At 39.4% G+C, this 26,004-nt stretch overlaps 1 protein-coding gene across 2 annotated transcripts in view; it reads right to left on the bottom strand.

The window, feature by feature from the left end:
• Positions 1–26,004, bottom strand: part of supt3h (SPT3 homolog, SAGA and STAGA complex component) — a 67,088-nt gene that overhangs the window by 19,081 nt on the left and 22,003 nt on the right. For both annotated transcript variants that reach the window (XM_079457862.1, XM_079457863.1), the window contains exons 3-6: positions 11,768–11,852; positions 1,197–1,283; positions 690–783; positions 252–385 (exon numbers count right to left, since the gene is read on the bottom strand). In XM_079457862.1, coding sequence (XP_079313988.1) covers positions 252–385; positions 690–783; positions 1,197–1,283; positions 11,768–11,852 — 400 coding nt within the window. The remainder of the gene's footprint in view (positions 1–251; positions 386–689; positions 784–1,196; positions 1,284–11,767; positions 11,853–26,004) is intronic.

Genomic DNA, 26,004 nt, shown 5'->3' with positions numbered 1-26,004 from the left:
GGACTGAAGATGCAAATCATCTCTGGTTTCACTCCGTCTATATTTACAGAAATCATGAGCGTCTCTAAACTCTTTGTGTGGGTCGAGATTCTGAGCAGTTCCATCAAAGATAATTTACCAAAAGAAAAAACCTCTGATGTGGTGTTTGATGGACAATAATCTCTTTTATTTATTCTCCATACACATGTATGTACACGTACACTGATGCAGGTGTGTTGAGATTATGATGTGTGTGTGTTTATCCTCCTCACCTCCAGTCGCTCTTGTTTGACTTCATCCATGTCCTCTTCCTCCACCAGAGATAAGAATTCACCCGTCTGATCGATGACGCTCAGAAAGTCTTGTGCCAGACGCTGTCTCTTGTTCACGCTGCTGCTGTATTTGTCTGGAAATGAACAGAATGTTGTTGGTTGACAGCCGGACGCTGAATCATCTGAATTCACGGTACAGCTGCTAACATCTGTACGTGTGTGTGTGTGTGTGTGTGTGTGTAATTGGGGCATCTGTCTCTTCTGCATCCTGCTCACTTTAGACTGAAATGATGAGAGAGCACACACATTGTGAAGATGACTCCTGTGACACACACATCTACAGCTGTGATGTATAAAAAGACGACAGGGCCGATGATCAGACGATCCAACAGAACGACAGATATTTTAAGTGACTTTAAATGGTAAATTCAGAATTACCTGATTCCAGCGGTTCTTCATCGTCGATGGTTTTGAGGATTTTGGATTTGAAGTCTCTGAACTGCATGTATTTTAGAAGCCTGTGTAACTTTTTCTGTCGGGGTCACACAAACACATCGAAACAAATGACCTCCTGAAATGACCTTTGATGCATTTACATTTATTCATTTGGCAGATGCTTTTATCCAAAGCGACTTACAAGTAGTTTTATACAGTGGCACATTACTGCAGAGCAATCAGGGGTAAGGTGTCTTGCTCAAGGGCACTTCAGTCATGACCTGCTGGCACTGAGTTTAGAACCAGCAACCTTCTGATCACAAGCCATTAGGCCACAGCTGACCCCTCGAGTTGCACTTCATCAGATGCTTTTAGTATGTTCAGTTAGAAATGAAATGCAACTTTTTCCGCAAGCACGATCGTTTTCTCCCTTTCGTTGTTGTTGTGATCTTATGGAATCGCAGCGTGATGTGTGTGTTGTTGTGATGATGTGTGTGTGTGTGTGTGCACCTTGTCTTTCCTCATGAGGAAGATGATGTCTTCCGGTGAGATGACTCGAGCTCCTCGGAGGAGCGTCACATCCGCTGCCTGATGCAGCTACAGACAAGAAAACAAAACAGAATCATGAACGTTTACAGTCGTCAGCACACGACATCATCCAGCTCATGTTGTTTATAACATCAGTGACGCGTGGGATCCGCAGCTGAAGACCTTGAAGAAGCAGATAACAAGAGTTTTTTATTTTGAGAGCTTGACTTTAGTCACGTCTGACCGACACGAGCGAGAGCTTTAAACTTCAGCTCTCAGCAGTTAGATATGAGTGAACATCCTTGGCCTTGTGTGCAGTGTAAACATAGAGAGAGAAAAGCATCATTTCATAACAACAGATCAAATGTTGTGTGATGCTCGCGCGATTTCAACATAAAAACAAGACCGACATCCCAGAAACACTTTCACATTCATGTCATGTTTAAACGTGCAGAGCACACAAACACGAGCAAGCTTAAAGTCCCCATGAAACGGAACTCACGATTGATTTAGTTTCTGTATCGTGATGAAATGTAAATGAGTTTATCTTTTTCTCTATTATGCCATGTTGTTGTTATTATTGTATTTGCTGTTGTTAATTAAGCATTAATAAAACATTTCAAGTAAGCATTTTAGGACTTCAGGTTCCATTGCTCCAAAGTCTATGTAAACAAAACCTATTCTGTGACATAAGACACACCAGTTATAACCCGCGCGTGATTAAAACTGTTATTTTGTCTTAAGAACGGCGGTTGCTTACAAGTTACTGAAAGCGACTACTTCCTTTGGTGGGGACGTTAGACGTCATCACGCTTATAAAGCTCACAAATAATGCAACACAGGAACAAATCTCTTAAAATATAGATGCGGATTCATTCACAGAATAATTACTTACCAGGGAACACATTTTAAGTAAAGTTAGGAGTTGTTGGAGGCTCGGTGGTGATAACATCAGGCAACCTTAAGATAGAGGTCTTGGACATACAGGCCGAAATTTTTGCGTGTGTTTTTCGTATTTGCTGCATTGTACGGTGTCTCTGAATTATCAAAACACCACTCAAAATGCTTGCTTCGGAGGCGAAAAATGCAGAAAATCAAACCCAGTCAGATTTATTTTATCATGACGGACGAAAATACCGGAGGCAGTGTGTAAATGCGAGGTTGTATTTATTTTTTAACGTGTGGAAATTTCAGACTCAATGTGCAATGGCCTTAAGTCTGGTTATAGCGTCGTGTCAGCTTTTTACTTCTGCCCATTGTATTTTGCGATTCGCAAATGTTGTGTTGATCTGTAAAGATGATCTAGATATACAAAACGTGTAAACATCATGAACACTTGTTAATCATAGAGCTTATTTTTTGCTTTGGGAAAAATGCACAGACTTTTGGTCGAGGAAACCAGCGAGGTACATACTTCCGGGTTAGCCTACAAAAATACAGGGTACTGAATGATCCAACCTCTTTTTTGATGCCGACGTCATGTGGTGAAGAGTTCTTGTTGGGAGGGAGAGGAGCTTAATGACTTTGATTAAAGATTACAAGTGCAAATTCATTAAAAAAATAACAGTGTGCACGTATAAATCATTTATAATAATCACTGTGCAAAACACTTCAAATTTTCCTCTTTGATTTCATGTTCACTTTAAGTCAATGAGGAAAAGACTACACTAAAATGAATCATAAATTAAATCTTCCAGGTTGAGAAACAGAAAAAAGTGAATACGTCTGGACAAGCGTTATCATTTCATTCATTTGCCAAAAGAAAAGAAACAGCTCGTTCATCAGAGTGAAAATGATCCGGTGTGTAAATCAAACTCTCAGATGAATCATGGGAAATCTGCAGTGATATTTAAACCTCTCACTTGTGTTCTGTGAAACTTGAATTGTGTTCTGATACATACAATGTACAGATGGTCATATATTCAGTTTACACACTTCAGTAGATTTATACGAACCGTTATAATGAAATGTCTGCAAATCTATTTTAGTCCTTCAATGAAAGAAACAGCTTTGAGCTGGAAGTTACACTACAATCCCAAAACATCTCGTGTTTTATTGACTCCAAACAATACACCAGAGGGAATTATAAATACAAATCTTATTTAAACCGAGAGTGAGTGTAAAAATGTGTTAAAGTTATTTTCAAATTGATTGTAATGTAAAGAAGGATATATGATTAGATATATTATCGTTCTAATTAAAAACTGTAAAATACGTCAGAATACTAATGAAAATCAAGAGAAAGAAAAGTTACAGAAATGTTTACTTGTTTAATTTAAAGTGAAACATGAAAGCCACAGGCACCCGCTGGGATCTAATAAAGAGAGTTCTTGTTTTTGCCAAAGTGTCTAAAATATTCAGCACAACTCAAACAAACAGAAGATGCTGATGTACTTCACCTCAAGACTCAGAATACACACAGACGAGTAAACATTTGCTGGACATACAGAAAATATGTTTACATAAGAGAGAGAGAGAGAGAGAGAGAGAGAGAGAGAGAGAGAGAGACCTCACACATCCAAACCACAAGACTTTAATATAGTTCACACACGGGTCTGGAATCCCATACACACACACACACGCACACAGACACACAAGCGTGCGCGCGCACGCACGCACGCGCACACGCACCCACACGCACGCACACACACACACACACACACACGCACACACACACACACACTCACACACACTCTCACACACACACACTCTCACACACACGCGCGGACACACACAAGCACGCGGACGCGCACGCGCACACAGACACACAGACGCACTCATAGACACGTGCACACACACACACACGCACACACACGTGCACACACACACACACACACGCGCGGACACACACAAGCACGCGGACGCGCACGCGCACGCGCACACAGACACACAGACGCACTCATAGACACGTGCACACACACACACGTACACACAAAGACACACACTCTCACAAGCACACACACGTGTGCACACAGACACACACGCACACATAGACACGTGCACACACACACAGACACACACTCACGCACAATATAGATCACACACAGGTCTGAAGTCACACACACAAATACACACACTCACAAAAGCACACAAATAGAGAAAACTCTCATCCCTCAGTCACACTATAAAGAACTGTATTCTGATGATTTCTTAAATTCATCTTCATGTACATCCAGCAGAAATGTGTGTGTGTGAACAGTGATGTTTCTCCTGAACGCACACAAACTCATTTTAAAGTTCCATTAGTTTTGATTGAATTCAGCCCAAAGGAAAAACCCTCTTGATCCCTTAAAGGTCCCACAGTAAAGCTCTCTTTAAAGAGACCGAGGCTTAGGGAAGGTTTTTTCCGTTCCGTTTGGCTTCTGAAATATATCAGATTCATTTGAGTAATTGCTTTAATTTGAAGCGTTGATCAAAGCGAGCGTATAAACCTGCGAAGAGACTGAATGAAGTGAAAGCGACGGAACACTGAGATCTCTGTGGCCGACGCTGTTTACATGAGCGGCGAAGGACTGTTGTACCATTACTGACATGCCTGACTTATCAGAGCGCTGAGGTGTTTTTACCCATCACAACATTATCATTTCTCTGAAAAGAAACAAAAACACACAGAAGAGAAAATGTGAAACATAAACACAGACGAGAAAGAGGGAGGGAGGAGCCAATGATGGTTTGATTGACAGCTCCCACTTTCTAACGCGGTTTTCATCTGCATGCAGTCAATCGATTCATTTATTCATCCTCACGTCCTCATTTCAGACTCTTCTTTTTTTAGCGTTTTAAAACCTGACCCCTCAATCTAATGAAACGAGTAACTTTAAACAGTGAGGTTAGAAAGACGACAGCAGCTGTATGAATGAACGTCAGGGATTTGATCCTCTTGTCTAATGAATCGGATCAGTTTGAATTACAACACATTTAGACGGCGACTCTGTTTCATGTCCCGTTACGGTGCGGCCCGGCCAGACGTTTCATGAAACAAGTCAAATAAACACCGTCCACCGCTGAACATCATTTCCTCTCTCTCTCTCTCTCTCTCTCTCTCTCTCCAGTGCTACTGAAACTGAATCCATGATTTGATTAGACTGGAAAGAGCCGAGAGAATTCCACTCACAGCGGCCTTGTAAAGATCAATTACACCATTTCCTTTGAAAGACGAGAAGACACGAGACCACGTGCACTCAGATACGCAAACTTCACGAGAAGGATGAAAACTTAATTTACAACACAAATGCGAGAGCTGTCACGCTGGACACTTTCTTAACATTTAAAAAACAAGAGATGCACGTCAAACACGTCCGGGGTACATTTCACTACAAAATCTAGAATTACTACATGATGACATGAAGAGAAAACAAACAAAGACAAAAACACACGTTCCAGTAATGAGACTGTGTAATTTAGCGATTAGATTTAAAGGGGTCATAGGGCACGAATTTTACGTGTCTTTGGTGTGTTATAAGTTGCTCATGCGTGTATTAGACGCGTAAAATTGCACAAAAAGATGCCGGAAAAAAAGATGCATTTTATGTAAAAGCGAGTGCTCACCCAGACCTGCCTGAAACGCTGCGTGTAGCCACACCCACACAAATCTACATCAGTTCGTGGTATGATTTGATTAAGACCGCCCACATGTGATCGCAAGTAAAGTGGGCGTACCTGTCAGTACAATTGAAGAGGAACATGATGTTCCAAATATGGAGCGAGGAGATACATTTCCGTCACGCTTGCAGTATTTGACCAATCACTACGCACTGGTCAACTGGCCAATCACAGAACACCTCGCTGTTCAGAGCCATGAGCTTTGTAATAAATCAGAGAGGCGGAGCAAAGAGGAGATACAAACATGCACGGTGTGTGTAAAATACAGCGTTTTTAACCTTAAATCTTGTATACACATTGAATTACATCTAAAACAAACCATATTATTCATTTCAACAACAAAACTCAACGACACACGTGAGACAGGCTTCAATCCTTGAAATGGACATTTTCTGTGACCCGAGATTAAGAATCAAAATAATTTGGTCCCCAAGACACTGTTTTCACAACATCCAGAGAGTGAAAAACAAGGAGAAAAACATGAAGCCAGCAGCGGTGACATGAGGAGAGAATGAACTCTGACGACTCATCGTGTTTTGCTTGTGTTCTGCGGTTTAATGGAGATGTTTGGCAGCGGACGTTATCAATGTTTCTTCAAACTCAGTGTCCCTGAGAGACGGGCGGCTCGATAAAGAAAATAAAGTGTTTCCCATTAGCACCAGAAACAATACGATATTATGACAGAAATAAACCCACGTTCCTCCAAACTTAAAAACATTCAAGATAAAGAAAATATGAGTGAGGGTGGGAGTCGCACCCATCTACTGCGTCTGAAAACTCAAAACACTGAAACGGGAATGATGGATGAAACTTACACACACACATGTACGCACGCACGTGCACACACACAAACACACAAATAGAGTAAACCTCTCCAAAAAGTATATTGGAGTTACCTATTACTATATTTATTCTAAAACAACATTGATTAGTTCAGTGAGTCAAGAATTGACATGAAACGACTCTTAACTAATTCAAATAAATAATATAAAACTACATAAAGTACTCTCATTATTCACTTATTAACTGACTAAAGGATACAAATCTGAGAAAGACTTTTAAAGTTAGACTTTGAATTTCCACTATTGAATATATTACACAGTATTTAGTTCAATTACATCAGAAGTAACTGTAATTCAATTACAGAAAAAATAAGAGTAATCCCTCACTTTACTTTGTAAAAGAGAAATGTGTTAAATTCTAGTAACTAATGACTGAGTGAGTAGTTACACCCAACGCTGGTCGTATCCATCAGGGGGTTTGCTGCGCTCCAAATAGAGAAAGAAGAGAGCACACGTTCCTAAAATCCCAGCTCGATCTGGAAAAACTACACCGGCTTCATTTATTTAAACAAAACACTTTGCCAATTTGTCCTCGCTGCTGGACAAGAGAGAAGTTAATTGATTCGGGCACAGAAACACTTCTGACAAATGTCAAAAGAAAGCACCTGTACAAGAGCTGGCAGCCGTACTTCCACAAACCAAACCCAAGCCGTTCATCCGCCCGACGTTCACCGCTGGAGCTGCAGGCGTCGTGACGGCTTTGAGTCTGGCACGCATCTTTAAACCAAACTCCTCGTGAATGAATAGACTTCTATTAGATTTAAACCCGTCAATGGTTAAATATATCTGAGAGACCACCTATCACGAGGGTCCGTCCGCTAAACAAACAGTGTCGACAACATGTCACAAAAATGAGAAGTAAACAAACAGATTTATGAAAACAAAAACACGTCCGTGGTGTTTAGCTTGCTGACAGGATTTTCTTCCTTTCATTTGGCAGAAGAAACAGTAAGATCAGAGTTTTGAGTCTCTCGTGACCCTTTTTTTAAACTGAAAGGAATAAAATGAACTTTAAAAGTTTTGCAACAACGTTTCGGTGAAATGGATGCTGATGTAGACACCAATGCGGCACTTTTAAATCAGCACAAACGTTTATTATCTTCATATTAAGACTTTACTTTTATCCTTTAAGAAAACACCTGCCAGAAACCAACTCGAAATGCCAAAACACAAAGAAATGATGATCTGCTTAACGAAAAACACTCTTGATGGCCATTAAGATATTTTGGCATTTTTTCCATGATCATTTCTCATAAATTAAATGATATAACTAATTTATCATTACTGTAACAAAACTTTACTAACAAAATTACAAACATCTGCAAACACACAACACTGATGAAATATGACCTGAACACATTCATATGAGATTCAATAAGATTTAAATTGAATAATGATTTAAAGTGAACAAACTTTAACGCCACGGCAGGAATAAAATACTTCTCATTCATTTTTATACTTTAAACATATATATTCACTGACACACAAACTCTAGTCCTTTTCACATCACTTCACTGAATTTACAATTTCATTTCAAAAACAAATCCTGAACAAAAACACAGAGAAACTTCAGAGAAGAAATGAGCCGAGTAAACAAATCCGGACAAACTTCTGCACCTGAACACATGAACACACACGTCCATCAAACTTTAGTGCAAGAATAAAATAATATAACAGGTTTATCAAAAAGACTCCTGACACATCTGAACCGCACAACAGATGAATTCTATATGGATGAAGAGTTTAAGGGTGAGTTTATACATCGGCTGGGACATTTCTTCATCACAGTACATCCTCATATCTATATCATACATGTTAAATGAAATATTAACCCCACGGTTTGAGTGAAGAGTGACGTATAAAAGTGTCCGAGCACTAGAGGTCACTGTAATGAATCTGTGTCCGTGTCTTTATCAGGCGTTCACATTCACCTCCTCATCATCATGTCTTCATCACACAAACAAAAACACTGAACCTTCTCTGACAGACAACACAACATACAGAAGTGAATAATGATGAAATGATGATGCAACTGGACACGAGATTTGTAGAATTCAATATTTGACCTTTAGACTTTACATTACATGTAGACTTTAGCACTAGTCTTGTTGACTTTTCAAACTATTTTCAGGGAAAGCAGACAAAAAATATTTAAAACACAAATAGTAAAAAAACACTCTGCATTTACCCCAAACCTGTTCTGACATTCAGGACAGAGATAAAAACAAAGAAAGATTACTGAACACACACATAACACACACAAAGACACACATACCACAAACACACACATCACACGCACCAAACACACACCAAACACACACACACACACCAAACACATACCAAACACACACCAAACACACACACACACATACCACAAACACACATATAACACACACATAACAGACACAAACACACACATACCACAAACACACACATCACACGCACCAAACACACACACACACACACACACACATATACATCACACGCACCAAACACACACCAAACACACACACACACATACCACAAACACACATACACACACACACATAACAGACACAAACACACACATACCACAAACACACACATCACACGCACCAAACACACACCAAACACACACACACACATATACATCACACGCACCAAACACACACCAAACACACACACACACACACATACCACAAACACACATATAACACACACATAACAGACACAAACACACACATACCACAAACACGCACATAACACACATATAACACACACAAACACACACACACATAACACACACAAACACACACACACATAACACACACATAACACACATATCACACACACAAACACACACATACCACAAACACACACATAACACACACATACCACAAACACACACATAACACACAAATAATACACACATAACACACAAATAATCCACACACATAACACACACATAACACAAACACACACATAACACACACATACCACAAACACACATATAACACACACATAAAACACACAAACACACACATACCACAAACACTCACATAACACACACATAACAGACACAAACACACACATACCACAAACACGCACATAACACACACAAACACACACATAACACACACATAACACACACATCACACACACATCACACACACAAACACACATCACACACACAAACACACACATACCACAAACACTCACATAACACACACATAACAGACACAAACACACACATACCACAAACACGCACATAACACACACAAACACACACATAACACACACATAGCACACACATCACACACACATCACACACACAAACACACATCACACACACAAACACACATCAAACACACATCACACACAAAAACACACACATACCAGAAACACACACATAACACACACATACCACAAACACACACATAACACACAAATAACACACAAATAATACACACATAACACACACATACCACAAACACACACATAACACACACATAACACACACAAACACACACATAACACCCACATAACACCCACATAACACACACAAACACACACATACCACAAACACACATATAACACACACATACACACACCAAACACACACACACACACACACATCAAACCACACACATTAACACACATACACACACCAAACACACACATCAAACACACACATCAAACACACACATCAAACACACACACACACACACACATACACACACCAAACACACACATCAAACACACACATCAAACACACACATCAAACACACACACATACACACACACACCAAACACATACATCAAACACACATATCACAAATACACGCACACACACATCAATCTAAAACACACACACACATCGCACGCAAACACACACATCACAAACACACATGTACACATATAGGAGGGAGCAATAAGTGATATGTCATAAAAGAGCAATAGTACAATAGGTGCTAATACACAGATGGTAGTTTCAACAAAAGCTAAACCACTACCTGTTGAGAGAAGAGGGAGGGTCAGTGTACACATGACTGAAGGGTTATCACCGTCACACCCTCTTTAGTGCACACTACTGAGAGCGCTGGAGAAATAAACACATGAACACTGCGCCATTGTACTGGAAACTCTCTCTCATTTCACGCTTGAGGAAATTACAGCGTGTTGAAAGACCATAATACACACACGGACACATCTGAAATGTTCTTTAAAACCCAACAGCGCTCATCTAAATCACATGATCGCAGCGCAGATCATACAGGATGCATGTTATTGGTTTAACACGTCTGCCGTCAGGGCACGTGGACCATCTTTCTTAATGCTCTCATGTACAACACAAACCACATTCTACACATCTGACCTCACTGATCCTGAAAATCTTTCATGCCTCGCTTGATTTGACCTGGGAAGTACTTTGTTGTCTTTTTGACATTTGAATATTCTGCTTCTTCACGTCAGTTTCATGGTTTGAAAAGCACATGCAGACCACACTGACTATTCACAAAAGCAGAAATGACGTTTAAGAACGATGTGAGAGAGAGTCAGCGAGACCACCGAGCCGTCAGATTTAAGAGCTCTCTGACTCCACAGGTCAAAGGTTAAACTAATGAACATTTAAAGCTACTTGACTGTTTTTTTTGTGAGGGCGTGAGGGTGAAAGGTTAAAACTACGGTAATGTGTGAGAGCTGGCGGCGTGACCTCTGTGAGATCATTCAGCCGCTCTGTGATTTTATCTGCAGACGTGATGTTTGTTGGGTTGTGTTCGGGGGAATTCTGCGCTGTGGTAATGCCATGACAAGGTGTAAGGCCGTGTTTATCTAAGCACTGAAAGCAAGCGCAGTTATTTACTTAACTCCACACATTTCTCGTATCACATTGCAGCGGTCGGAATGAACGTGATCCCTTTCACAACGCTGGAAAAAACTTTCCGAGAAGCCTTTCATGCAGTCCGTGATGATGCTGTTTATACTGGATTACACATTTATGTAAAACCACGTGCACACGTATGTAAAACACGCTAGCCTCATCAATGACCTCAAATGACATGTTATAAGAGTACATTCGTATCTTCGGGAAATGACGTCGGATGGTTTGAGAACCATGTTCAGTCTTACCAGATTGATGAGCTGTGTGTGTACGATATCTTCCACCAGGGCGGCGGTCTCGTGCAGCGGTCGTCTCGCGTCACCCAGAGCGAACCTGCAAATCAAAGACACACATTTGATAAAAAAGACTTTCCAGATCCGCAGACATTCTAAGATAATGTTTTATAACTTTCTTTAGCTTGAGTTTAGAAAAGACTTCACCATAACAAAGTACATCTCAAAACGAAGTGTGTTCATAGAAATAAACCTTAAAGTCCCAGTGAAATGAAAATCGACATTGCCGATTTATTCATGAAATATTGCAGCGTTTATTGTAAATAGTTTATCAATGTGGCTCATTCTCTTTTTAAAAATCTTGTGGCCTGATAATCTTTAGTTAAAATCTGAAAATGCACTTGCTTCCTGTAATGACTATCCATCTTGGGCGGAGCCCAAGCCGTCTAACATCAGTCTGCTGCCAGTTCCATATACATCGAATCAAATCGTAGAGAAAGATGAAAGCCACACCCACTGTTATTCTCATTAGAAATTCCATTTTACACAAAATTCGGAAAAAAACAATGGCAACTTCCAGTTCACAGGGACTTTAATACCTCATTAAGTTGTTAAAGTCACAACATTCAGTACAGATTACTTGTGTATTCAAAGTAAGAGAGATTGTTATATATTATATCCCCTAGCGCTACCCCAACACCTAAACCTAACAATCACACAAAACTTTCTGTCTTCTACATTTTCAATAAATATCATCCTGAAAAGTTTTCCCACAAGGTCAAAATCTACTGTTATAACTATCTTTGTGGGGACATTAGGTCACAGTGTAAAATACCAGTACACACACATAGAGAGATAGACACAGAAGATAAAAGAAGAGAAACATAGGTGTTATATTACGAGACTATCAATTCCTATATAGGGTAATAATAATTCATGGAAGATGATACATTTAAAAATAATATTAGCAAGTACAAAATTCTAATGCTGATGTGAGCATCCCACCGGCAAGTAAAACGAATGGCGAGGAACCTGAAACTCCAGTGGAGAACCCAGACCCAGCCAGGAGAAGCAGTTCTCCTCTGACACTGCTGCTGCACCTCTACACTTGCACAACTAGGCTAAACAAACAAGAAAACAAGAACTAAAAGAGGTAGACGATAGATTTAATATTATCTAAATATTCTAATAGCTAATTGCAGTTCCAATTTTGTTGTGTAGTGGGGACATGTCAGGTCATCTAAGACTGAAGAGCAGCGGGCCGTGATGACACACATCATCATCATCGTCAGTTTATAAATGAGCTGAATGTTTACATTTACATATAGTCATTTAGCAGACGCTGTTGTCTATGTTTGGATAGATCTGACGTTTATGTGATGATGGGTCTGTATTTGTTTAGAGACAGAGAGAGCAATGGAACTGCTGTAAACACACAATCCAGAATCCAGAAAACAATCAATGTTTCAAGATCAGAGATCTTGACGGTAAACATCACATCCGCAGGGACCCGCGGCCAGACGCTCTACAGGGTCAACATGATGCCACATGTCAACACAGAATCCTTCAACACAACCCGACACTATCCTAAAATATACAAGTACAAAAGAACACATTTCATATTCAAGCAAAGGTTCTGCAAAAAAAAAAAAAAAGTTACCCTCCCTCCACCTTTTCAGTGCAACACAAAAGAAGAATCGTGGTTCTTATTCCTTTTTAGTTTGTTAGAATCTTCACGTTCTGCTTTAATAAGAACCACTAATAAAGATTTACATGCACATATAATAAGTGTTAAACAAACACAATCCTCAGAGTTATTATTTCAGGGTTAACCAAAGCAGAATTATGATGATGATGATGATGATGATGAAATGTGTCTGATGTGTTTTCATGACTTTGACTCGGCCGTCGAGCAGCTCCAATGACGCTTTATAGAATAATATTTTACTGCAAAAGTTATGGAGGAAGATAAAGACTTTAAAGCTTTAAATCTTTAATTTCTCAATTATTTCTCCTAAATATCAGTGAGATAAAATGGAGAGCAAATGGAAACTTTTGCTAAAGACCCTGTCCACACTAAAAGATTGTTCACACCGGGATGCTTATCGCGTGCGTTTATCGTCACGTTAAACGTCTCGTGACTCAACAAAGGGCGCCAATTTAAGCGCGCAAAACATCAGGCATAAAAACACACCTGGGGCTCTTTTTTTTCCAGGTGAAAAACTGACCAACCAATGAGATTGGCGCTTTTGATCACATGCCCGGAGCTGCTAAAGTTACAGTTAAACACAAATTGGTGGCGCTCAAGCTCAAAAAGGTCTTGCCGTGCACTTATTGATGAAGAGGAAGCTAAATTAATTCTTCTTCTGTGAAACAAGCGAGTGTCAGGAGCATAAAGTTGCACAGCGCCACCTTGTGAACTGGAGTGTTTCTGTTTTTCATTAAGCGCCATCAATGTCAGGGAGTGAATTTGCAGGTTCACTCGGCTGATCGCCAGTAAAAATCGTTTTATTATAAACGCAGAAAAACGTCTCGGAATGCTGGAGGTAAGCGCGTCCGAAAAATATGTCTTTTTGTCTCTCACTTTTGCAGCTTTATAGTCTTGTGTTAAAGGGTGTTGAATGAGACTTATCTCCAAGTTACCTCATTGTACCGTCTATTTAAAAAACTATGTCTTTGCTCCACAGTGCCGCGACATCATAATGCAGAAAGTAAATAAACGCCTGACAGGAATGACACATGCTGATGTGTCTTAGGATACGCAGCACATGGATATAAGCGTTTTCAGACCTTTCAGTGTGGTTGGGCAGGGTTTGGAAACGCTTGAAAACGCTAGTGTGGACGAAGAGTGTTTTGAAAACACACTAATGTAGCCAAGATCAAAGTCTCATCTGTGTCTCAGATAGTTCTCCTGAGAAAAAGTGTCTCACAAATGAGCTCAGATTTCTCATCAAAAGTCAATTTTATTGAATTGAATGTCGCGGACAGTGAACTCCATCAAATCTACTGAACTGTAAAAGATAATTCGGTACTAAAAAAAAGTCAGCATCACAACATCTTAAAAATCTTGTAAAGGTCACATTTAACTACAAATAAAAAACCAGACAAGCAAAATGTGAGGGTTTTTTTCACAGTAATGTTCATCAGGAGGCCGGGTCGAGCTGTAGATGTTCAACACGAGCGTCACATCACGGCACAATAAAAACATTTCAATACTGACGGTCATCGAATAGAAAAGCTGATGTTTAGCTACAGAATAAACCGGAACATTTGAATATTTCCTATGTATCTCATTTCAGCACTGGAAACCCTTCAGACCCGCCGCACATAACACTTTATCCAGGACTTTTCCACTTTCAGACGGGTGTGTGTGTGTGTTTATAGTGATGGGGCTGAAGTGGACTATTTTCAGAGCGTGTGTGCAGTAAATCTCCACACTCCACACTTTGATATGACAGAATTCAAGCACATGCGTGTTATTCTTTATTCTGAATGATGATTAAACCCATATGAGCAGATAAAACACACACTTTATCTTAACATGTGTTAATGTGCCACACTACAAACTAAAAACACGACCGTACACACAAAACACTTACGGTATCCATTTTCAAAACGAGAGGAAAAACACTATTTTTCAAGTGTACACTTCAGCGTGTGTGAATGTTTAGATGTCTGGATTATGATCTTTAGTGTTATAATTCAATGAAAAGCTCCTTTATGAGCAAACACACACGCCTGTAATAGACACACACTCATTTCCCTGTGAAAGCATGAAAAAACACTGAAGTGGACATGTGATGTTACTGGCAGATAGTGTCTGCGAAAATAAACAGTCGTGGCAGCTCCGGCCGTAAGCGCAAGCACAGTTTGTTATTTTCTTCAATACATTGGCAAGCGATAGTGAGACCTTCAACACTTATTACACATCGCTTATTTGACTTTGACCGAACAAAACAATCATTTCTGCTGAGATCTCCGGGGCACGTTTGGGAAATATTCACGATGTCTCAACGCAAGTCAAACGGAACCAAACCATATGTTTACATCAAGTCATTTATGATCACAAAACACTCTATAAAAGCAACAACTAAACTGAACCAATTCATTTCTATATTTTTTCCCTTCTACTTAAAGTGATTCATTGTATCCAGACAAGACGGGATAAGAGGCAAAAACACCTCAGAGATGTGAGTGTATGGTTTATGTGTTGAGGTCTAAGTGCACAATAACACAGATCATTCATTCTGAGAAATAACAACTTTCATTGGAGGCCGTTCATGTCCGAGGTAAAAGCACCTGTGTGTGAGTGCTGGACGGCAGCGGGCAGAAATCCTTTATCACAAACACATGTGCAGCAGTTTCTCTCCCGCCGCCGGCGTGTAATGAAGATAAGTGAGCGATTATTGATGTTTCCCTCCTTCATAATCACATTTCAAACTCTCACGTCTGCACACATAAAGAATCACCAGTCTGTGATGGAGGTCAAACGTACAAACAAACTAAACTTCACAAGATCACAAGGATCTACAAACACACTTGAGTCGCTCAGAGGCATTTCAGTTGGTAACATGCACACAGGGTTTAGTCGAGGGTTGTAGTTGGATCCAACAACTAGTGATCATTTACTTTTTTTATAAATATCCTTAAAGCCACAATATGGAATAACTTTGTTATGAAAATATTCAAAACTCACTTGCACAGTGTGATATATTTGTGTACTTACATGATCACAAATGTTCACAAGATTGTGTAAATCCAGAGAGATTCTTATTTTAACTAATGTCCCGTCTCTTGTCTCTCTTGTGTTTGTCTCACATCAGTGACTTAATATCCGCTGCTCCTCACGACCCTCAGTTTCCGCTTGTAGAAACTACAGCAACACGCACATGCAGAAGTGCTTATACAGCATCTGTTGTTCTGTTATAATGGATCACGATGACTCTTTGACGACTAAAGGAAACACAAACAAGCGTAAACGTAGTTTACTTTATAAACGACGACTGTATGACTGTTTTAAACACGTTAAACTGTGTAGCATTACGCTACTAAATCAACTGACAAAGTCCAATATCATTCACAGGCTAACGTAGCTTAACATTACACGTCTCTTACAAGATAATTCATTACGATGACATCAAACAAAACTCATTCATTACCTCATCCGTGAACATGATGTGATCTCCATACACCTCTGGATGTTGAAAACCACATAATTCCACTCTCCTACATGACGTCATTTAGCTTCAACTTTTGTTGTCGTTTCGAAAGTGTGCCATGAAGCGCTCCAAATGTACATATTGTGTCTTTAAAATGAAAAAGATTGACTAACTTTCGTGTTGTTTCAATGTGTTTAAATGTCTTTGTTTTGATGAACACAGAGAAAGATATTTGTAAGAATGCTTATTACCAGACAGATCTTGCCCCCCATTGACTCCCATAGTTGGGAAAAATACCTTCTCTGTGTTCATCAAGATATTTATACAGATTTGGAACAACTCGAAAGAGAGGAAACTATGACAGAATGTAAATTTTTGGGTCAAGATTGTGGAACACAGTTTTTTGAAGTAAATGTACTTGTAGTGTGCATAAAATTAAGTAAATGAACACAAGAAAGAAGTCCATCCAACTAGTTTTTGTGTAGACTAGCTAGGTAACCTGTCAATTATTTAACGCTAAATAAGTCAATGTTATTTTTTATGTTATAATGAATCCATTGACTTTCTGTTTTTGTCTGTCTTTGCTCTTTTCCCAGCATTGATGAGATTTATGTCACTCCATTATGTTTACACTGTTATACAGAAAACATAAAGACAAAAAAACAAGCGAATACTCTTATTTTTGTTTTATTCATCGTGCTGAATCAAATCTGTTCAAAGTCTTTGACGAAAACACATTTTCATTTTATACCAAATAACACACATGAATTAATAAAAGCCAGGAACATCTTTGTTCTTTCATTTTTATATTGTAAATGTTAGGGGTCGCACAAAACAGTCCAGAAGCTATGAACGTTTTATGAAAATGATGCTCTGGCGTTTGAAGGTGAAGAAACTTTGCGAAGAAAGACTTCATAGATGTTTCTGATGTAATTGTGAGTCATTCTTCAATTCTTCTTATTCAATGCAAAGACAAATCTGTCATCAGAATGTAATAACGGCTTCATCTGAGGTGATTTACAGCTTTAAACTCTATATACTGAAGAACAGAAATGAAGAAGAAAAGGTTTGCTGCTGATTACCCAGAAAAAGGAAACAAACACTACCATATCAACACATATACAAACATTATCTTTCTTTCCACTGTTCTTCAAAGCTCCAGGACTCATAAATACACAGATATGAAGGTTGTTATGTGGCTGTGAGGATTTCTGGCTCCTACACAGTTGCATGTGCTTATTTTTCCACCAGAACTGTCATTCTGTGCCATTCACTGCCAATGAAATGTTGGATTGGAAAAGCTTTGGATGTGATGCGTTTGCTTACATTCTGAAGCTGTGACGTCAAACCAACACACATCGCTAACTAAACTACTCAGTAAATCCAGAGAGAAGACGGCGGCGCATCACTTACAATAAATCCGACATTGACATGTTTCTCCTCATGACATCAAACGTCACATGGAGAAACAAATACAAACTTCAGGCCACACAGACAGAACAAAAGAGCGACGTCACGTTTAACATCTATGGAGGTCAAAGAGATCCCTGAAAATGAGAATTCCTAAACTCCATTATATGAACACAACACCACTGAGACGTTTCTCAAAATATCTTGTGTTCCACTGAAGAAAGACTCGCATACACACATGAAGGAGAATAAATGATGACAGAATTAAGGTTCTTTACCGCCTAAAGAGAAGAGTGAGAGAGTATATGAAGAGTTTTGTTCCAAAATGAGATATCTCCGTTTTTAGAAATGTTCAAAAATGTTTTTTTATTGTGCAGTCCGATTAATATCAGTTTCGGTTTATTGTGATTTAAGCCATAATAACTGAAACAATACAGCTAACTAACACAATAAAAACATGATAAACATGATTTAAAGAAATCTCAGGTCATCTCATTTTGGAACCAAACTCTTCATATATATTACTGTGTATTTTTCTTTAGACTATTGTGTTTTTTCTGTTCTGACAGTCTTACTCTCGGCAAACACAATGTGTCTTGGCTCATTCTGGATGGTCAGACTGATGTTCATCAATCAACGTTTACATTCGGTCACCTGGACATACTGGATAGCTGTCTCACATGTTCATGGGTTAACAAAATACACACGCGCACACCTACGTCTGGTTCATCATCTCAATGGGGACAGTCCATAGGCGTAATGACTTTTATACTGTACAAACTGTATATTTTATTCCCAACCCCTAAAGATCATAGAACACTGTTATAATCATTTTTATAAGGTTTTTACCTCAGTTTTGGTCCCCATGAGTTGGTGTGTCAAAACAAGTCCACACAAACACACACAGAATCCAAACCATTATTTAAACAAAATTACACCAACAACAGACCACAGCAAATGGTAAAATTAGGGTCTGAGCCACACCCACCCAACCGCCATGTCAAAAATATAATGCCACTAATAAGGCTAGAACGCGTCCGGTCATGATTTCAGAATGACATGTGAAATCTTTACGTTTGTCAGTGACGACGCATTAAAAACACCAGTGCACGCCGATGCTGTTGGTCATTTAGAAATGCAGGAAAACAAGACTAAACCACAGCTTCTGTTTTCACGAGCTTATTTCAACCGCCCACTTCGCCGGGAATCTGCAGACTTCAAGATGCTTATTTAACTCAATTTTCCCGTTATGAACTTTGGGTTCTCAAAATTGAACTCGTAAATCTCAAGAATGTGCTTAGGTAAATGAATGCATCTTGTAAGTGGGCATATAAAACTATTTCGCTTGAAAATTGTCCCCAGCTCCAGCGACACGTCGAGCAACTGTGTGTTCACCACCGTCATTAGAGCTTTAACAAGTGAATTGAAAAACACAGTAACACAACCACACCCCAGAGACGCCAAACATACGGCCAACATCTGCCCGTGAGAACCGCCACCATTTCACACAACAACAACCAAACACAACCGAAAACATTCGGTGAAAAAAACATCCGGTTAGAGCTCACATGACAAAATATAACAGCATACTAGAGTATTTACTGAAGTACATTGTGGTATACAGTAGTAGTATACTATACTATAACTATTGTAAATAAATTGACAAATTGCAGTAAACACTGTTGAATGCTTTAATATTTACTATAGTAAACTGCAATATATTATAGTAGTTCTACACATTGTTAGTGTATACAACAGTACGCTTTACTATATACTGAAGAGAATACTGTAGTGTACATTAGTAAACACAGGGCTGTGAAAAAAACTCGATATAAAAGTAATAGTGTAGCACGCGTTAGGATGTTTTTGCAGGTGTTAAGTGCGTTTGTCGTTGTGCTTGTTGGTGTGTGTGGTTAACCACTATTTATTTCCTTTTTCCCGGCTGCATCAAGTGATCAGGCCTAACCTGTGATCAGTGCGATGTGGGAAAACATGGAAGGAATCATGAAAGCTACTAATATTCTACTAATCAAATATATCATCTGCTTGTCTACGAGTGAATGTGTTTAATGTGGTACAAGCGTGACACTCGTGGATTTGTTTATAATCTTACTATAAGAGGTCATGAACACGTGAACGATCTTCCACAGAGTTGTTCTGAGGTTTGAGTGAAGCTGCCATCAAACAAACTGGAGCTCAAGCGTCTTCGCGACAACACGCCAAAATAAAAGTCAGATTAATTTGAACCAGATGGTACAATAATTAACCTAAACTTACAAAATGTCGAAAACATTTCCATGACATTACATTTATGAATTTGGCAGACACTTTTATCCAAAGCGACTTACATTGCATTCAATTATACATTTGTCTTGCAATCCCCTGGGATCAAACCTGTGATCTTGGTGTTGACCTAAACCACAGGAAAACGCTATAGTATACATACATTTTTAATATAGTACGGTTGAAATATACTATAGTACACGGAAATTGTACTGCAGTTTAATGTAGTAGATACTATAGCATACTACAGTAGTTTTGATGGACAAATGTATTTACTTCTGTATGGTTAAGCATTGAAAACACAGAACTTTGAATACATATTTGGGAAAAGCTAAACCTTATATGGCCTTAATTTATCCATTTGTATAACGTTAATGTCCCTTTTCAGCTACCTGTCAAGTGATGACCTGCACTTGATGATAACAGACGTATACTTGTGCTACAACTGTACAACTTTAAATCTCTGTAACACCGGTGCTATGTGCAAAAAAGGCTAACGTACAGCCCTGATGGAGGAATGTTTACTATGATCAAATCTGCAGTAATTTTGATTGATGTGAATTTCAAGAGTTCATCTGTATGTGTGTGTTATGTAAGATATAATGTTCAGGCAGCCGGTTGTTATGTCAGAATAATCCCTTCGGTGTGATCGCACTGAAGCGGCTTATTTCGCCATAACAGCCAGCTGCTTGTACATTATCCTGCTTATTACACGACTATTTTCCACATGAGAAAAAAAATAGACATTGAAATGTGAATTTGGAATATTAGATGAGCTCATTTTGAGGCGTTTAATTTAGGTTTTAAGGTAAGAAACTACGCTCAAATAACACAAATAGACAATTTGGTTTAATCATTTGTATACATAATGTCATATATGTTATTAAAAGACATGTTTATATTAAATTTGTCAAAAGAAACCTGTCAAAGTGATTTGTTGCATCAGGGTTACCGTGTGTTATTAGGGAATAATGAACCTGCAAATGTCGTGAGTGGCCAATCAGAATCAAGCATTCCAACGAGCCGTGTCATAAATGAGCATGAGCACATATGAATGTGAACAAGTGTGTGTGATATGGGAAAAAACACACAACAATGTTAAAAGTGAGTCACAGGGTTATTGATGAGAGCTACTGTCCAAAGTCAAACAGAGAAAAGACAAAAGCAGTCTTCCTGTGTCATGGGCCACCTGTCTCTGTTGTGTACAACAATCAGTCCTGCCAAAGCCACATCCTGAGGCACCTGCCAGCCGACACACACACACACACGACCATCAGAACCAGTTCATTTGAGTACTGGACACTTTACAAACAAACCTCAGCTCACACACAACACGCAGAGCTTCTCAGTGATTCACGTCTCATAAGAATAAAGTCACCCTGAAGATTTCTGTTTTAAAGGGGAAGTTCACACAAAAAACTACTTTGAGTGATTTTTTACTCGCCCACATGATGTTAAACATGTTTAGAGAACTTCGGGCGTCTTCGGAGCACAAATGAAGATATTTAGGTGCCGTCCGAGAGATTTCAAGACCTCCTCATAGACATCATGGTGTCAGTTATTGTCAAGGTCCAGAAAAGTACTTAAGACATCTTTAAAGTGGTTCATCTGTGAGTCAGAGCGCCGGCATCCAATAAGGTCAAGACACATGCGGCATTCGGCGCATAAATCTAATACGCATGCGTCAAAGTGCTCTCGTCCAAGAAGAAGACGAAGAAGTGCTCTAAACACTTCAAATCGCTTCAAAACAATTCATCTGATCCACTATGAGCGGATGGACCAATGTAACCATCTTTAGTGCCTTTCTGGACATTGACAACAACTGACACCATGAAGTCTATGAGGAGGTCTGGAAATCACTCTGACGACACCTAAATATCTTCATTTGTGATCCGAAGACGGCGGAAGTTCTCTAAACATGTTTAACATCATGTGGGCACAAAGTAGATATTATGGGTGAACTTCCCCTTTAAAACAGACATAAAGATCCAGTCCTGAGGTGTGATCGAACAGTGTTAGGACAATATTCGTACTTATCGCCATAGTTTTTCGACGTACATACCAAAGCGATTTCACTGACGATGAGGCAAATTCACTAGTCACGAGGCGTTTAACGTTGGCGACAAACGCACACGATGAGCATCCCCTGTGGACAAGCCTTTAGATAATAAAAATGAAAGAGAAAAAAAAAACGCTGACAAATCACCAGACAGAAAAACACAAACAGATCATCAGAAATAAAGCAGACGCAGATATGCGGCATATCTAAATGCATTTTACTTAAAAACAAAAAAACTAAATGACGTGTCTAGACTACAGAGATATTAAATCGGTTTGATTTGACAGTTTTATTCCTATGGGAAATCCATTAGGATAATCTCATTCTTAAAAATGAGACAAAAAAAGGAAATCTGCGGTCGGGTAAAATATGGAGAGACTCAAGCATTTGTTAAAACGGAAAATGTCCATATTTCACCCAAACATGAGATAGGACAACCCAGACATTTTTAGATTTGCTTTTAAATGACACATACTCTAAAAACACAGAATTGTGCTTTACAACAAGCCTGTGTGTGTGTGTGTGTGTGTGTGTGTGTGTGTGTGTGTGTGTGTGTGTGTGTGTGTGTGTGTGTGTGTGTGTGCGTGGAAAGCTGATTTCATCTCTAATAGGAGCTTTAGTTGTGTTTAGAAAAGCTTCTGTGTTCAAGTGTTTCCATATGTGTGATTCAGTCCAATCAGCTTCTGTTGCTCCTGCTTTAAAGACTCAAACATATAACATATCCCGCTGATATTTAACTCCAAACCGGCCCGACACACCGGAACCAGATTCACATCTAATTCACAGGACGAGACGGATGAAACCTGAAGACTTCTGGACAACACACACACTCAGATCTGAAGACTTGAAACATCCTAAACAAGAACACTAGTGTAGATGAAATTCATATGAATGAAAATGATGTATAAGTGTTGCGTTTTAACTTCAGTGTCGTTCAGATTAGAATAGTAAGCGGTGATTATGTCGAGCAGGAACCTCAGAGACCAACATCTTCACAAAACCCCCCGAAAAATCCCTCGGTGTCTTAAAGCACATCTAAAAATACTAGAGCGCAGCTGCTTGAGATTTATTTTCTAGGCCATAGCAACAATGTTTGGTCGTTTCCAATTTCTAGAAACCGCAGCGAGTAAAGAGTACGGAGAAGAAGATGAATGTAAATAGCACATGCATGCTTCAGCACTTTTCACAAGCGTGCGGGGGCAGAAAGCAGAATTCTGAAGTTAAAGGTGAATTTACAAGCATTTCACTCTTATAATGTCATAAAAGAGCCGCGGAAGTCTCGATTCACCGCTTTCTAACGGAGGAAAAAGGATTTCATTGATCACACAGAATGATGTACATCTATCAACATGAGATAACTATGTCAAAATTCATGATTTTTTTATTGTGCATTCCAATTAATATCCAACTGCAGTTGGTTTGTTTTGATTTAAGCCGTAATAACTAAAAAATACAGCTAACTAACATGACATAATAAAAAACACAGTTATCTCATTTTGGAAAAATAATAGAAGATATTGATAAAAAAGCTCATCTAAAAATATAGATGAACAACTTTTTTGAATATTATTTAGTAGTGTTAAACAACACTGGGATGAAATTTGATTTGAAAGAAACTGAACAGAGATGAACAAGAAACACACAGTCAGAAGTTCTGACACATTTTCTATAAGGAGAAGAACTGCAGCTCGACAGAAGTCTGATGTCGTGTACGGGGGGCCGGGGAGGTAAATCCCACAGTTCAGTCATCATTGAGGGGTAAAGATCACAGAAAACCACAACGCCACAGAAACGGGCCAAACGCGTGCCCACTTTCAACAGCACGAGAGCATCTTTATTCCGTCTTCATCTTATTACTGCAATTACTGAACATCCAGCGGCTCTCTTTTCATCACAGACTCTCTCTCTCTCTCTGTACACATCATCTTGTGTTCAGATGTGCTGAAAGCAGGAATAATCTCATATGAATCCAGCATTATTCAGGGATTCATGTCTGATAATGTTCCATGTGTTAAACACACACACACACACACAAACACGGTCCGGTTGAACTTGCAGTTTCTGTTTTCACCCAAATTTCATATTAATCTTGAGTGATCCGTCCGATCTGTCCGATTTATCTGTGCACACCATAAATTTACCAGCCACTGCTTTAACAGATCTGCTTTGCTGGATTAAAACTTAATATTCGGTAGAGTTTGTAAAAATCTGTTCACAGAAATGTTCCTCTCCTGTCTCTGGAAATGTCTGGATTTTGAAATCATTTTGCAGACACTCACGAGAGGCATCTAGTCAAACAGGTTGTATATATATATATATATTTATTGTAATAAACGTAACTGGAAATATCGACACACTGCTTCGATGAGCACTAGCGGTGTTCAATTCCTCAATTTCATTCAATGACTTCTGAAACTAGTTCAGTGCTTGAGAGATTTGTGAAGCTCCCGTGATGACACACTTGCACACGTACAAACACATGCGCACATGCAAGCACACACACACACCACGCGCACACGTACACTTGCACGCATACACACTTGCACGCGCAAGCACACACTCGCACATACACTGGCACGCTACCACACACACAGGCGCACATGCAAGCTCACACACTATACACTCTTGCACACACGCATGCACACACTTGCATGCAAGCATACACACACCACGCGCACACGCACACTTGCACGCATACACACTTGCACGCGCAAGCACACACTGGCATGCTACCACACACACAGGCACACATGCAAGCTCACACACTATACACTCTCACACACACATGCACACACTTGCACACACACTTGCATGCATGCGCACACGCATGCACACACGCATGCGCACACAAACCATGCGCACTCACTTGCACGCACACGTCTGTGTATGTGATAAATGTGACTGAATATTATTGGACATGTTTTGTTCTGGGAGGACTCAATAAAAACAGAGATTAGAGATGTAATGTTGATACAAACAGGAACAGAACACACTGAGGTGATATCAAGACTAAACAAAACATCAGAGAGTGTGAAAACACTCAAGTCAAACAAAGAAATCCGTCCAGACAAAACAAACACGTCAACTCATCAGAGAACAAAAAACCCACCACTGAGCCCCTCAATACACCATTAACACAGTGTGTGTGTGTCTCTTTTAAAACCTTTCCAAGTCCTCCTGACATTGTCATGGTAAACAAGGCTTTGAAATCTGTATTTGTCACTGAGGTTGGCTGTTGGTTTGATCTGTATTTGGAGACCTGTTATCAATCCAAACTACTGAAATATCAGCAATTGGTTGAAGCTTTTGATCGATTGACTATGGTTGTAGTGTTTTGAAGC

Source organism: Barbatula barbatula (genome assembly GCF_947034865.1).
Source record: "Barbatula barbatula genome assembly, chromosome: 6".
In the NCBI taxonomy this organism is placed as follows: domain Eukaryota; kingdom Metazoa; phylum Chordata; class Actinopteri; order Cypriniformes; family Nemacheilidae; genus Barbatula; species Barbatula barbatula.
Note: the sequence above shows the minus strand (reverse complement) of the source record. Positions and strands in the feature narration are given on the sequence as shown.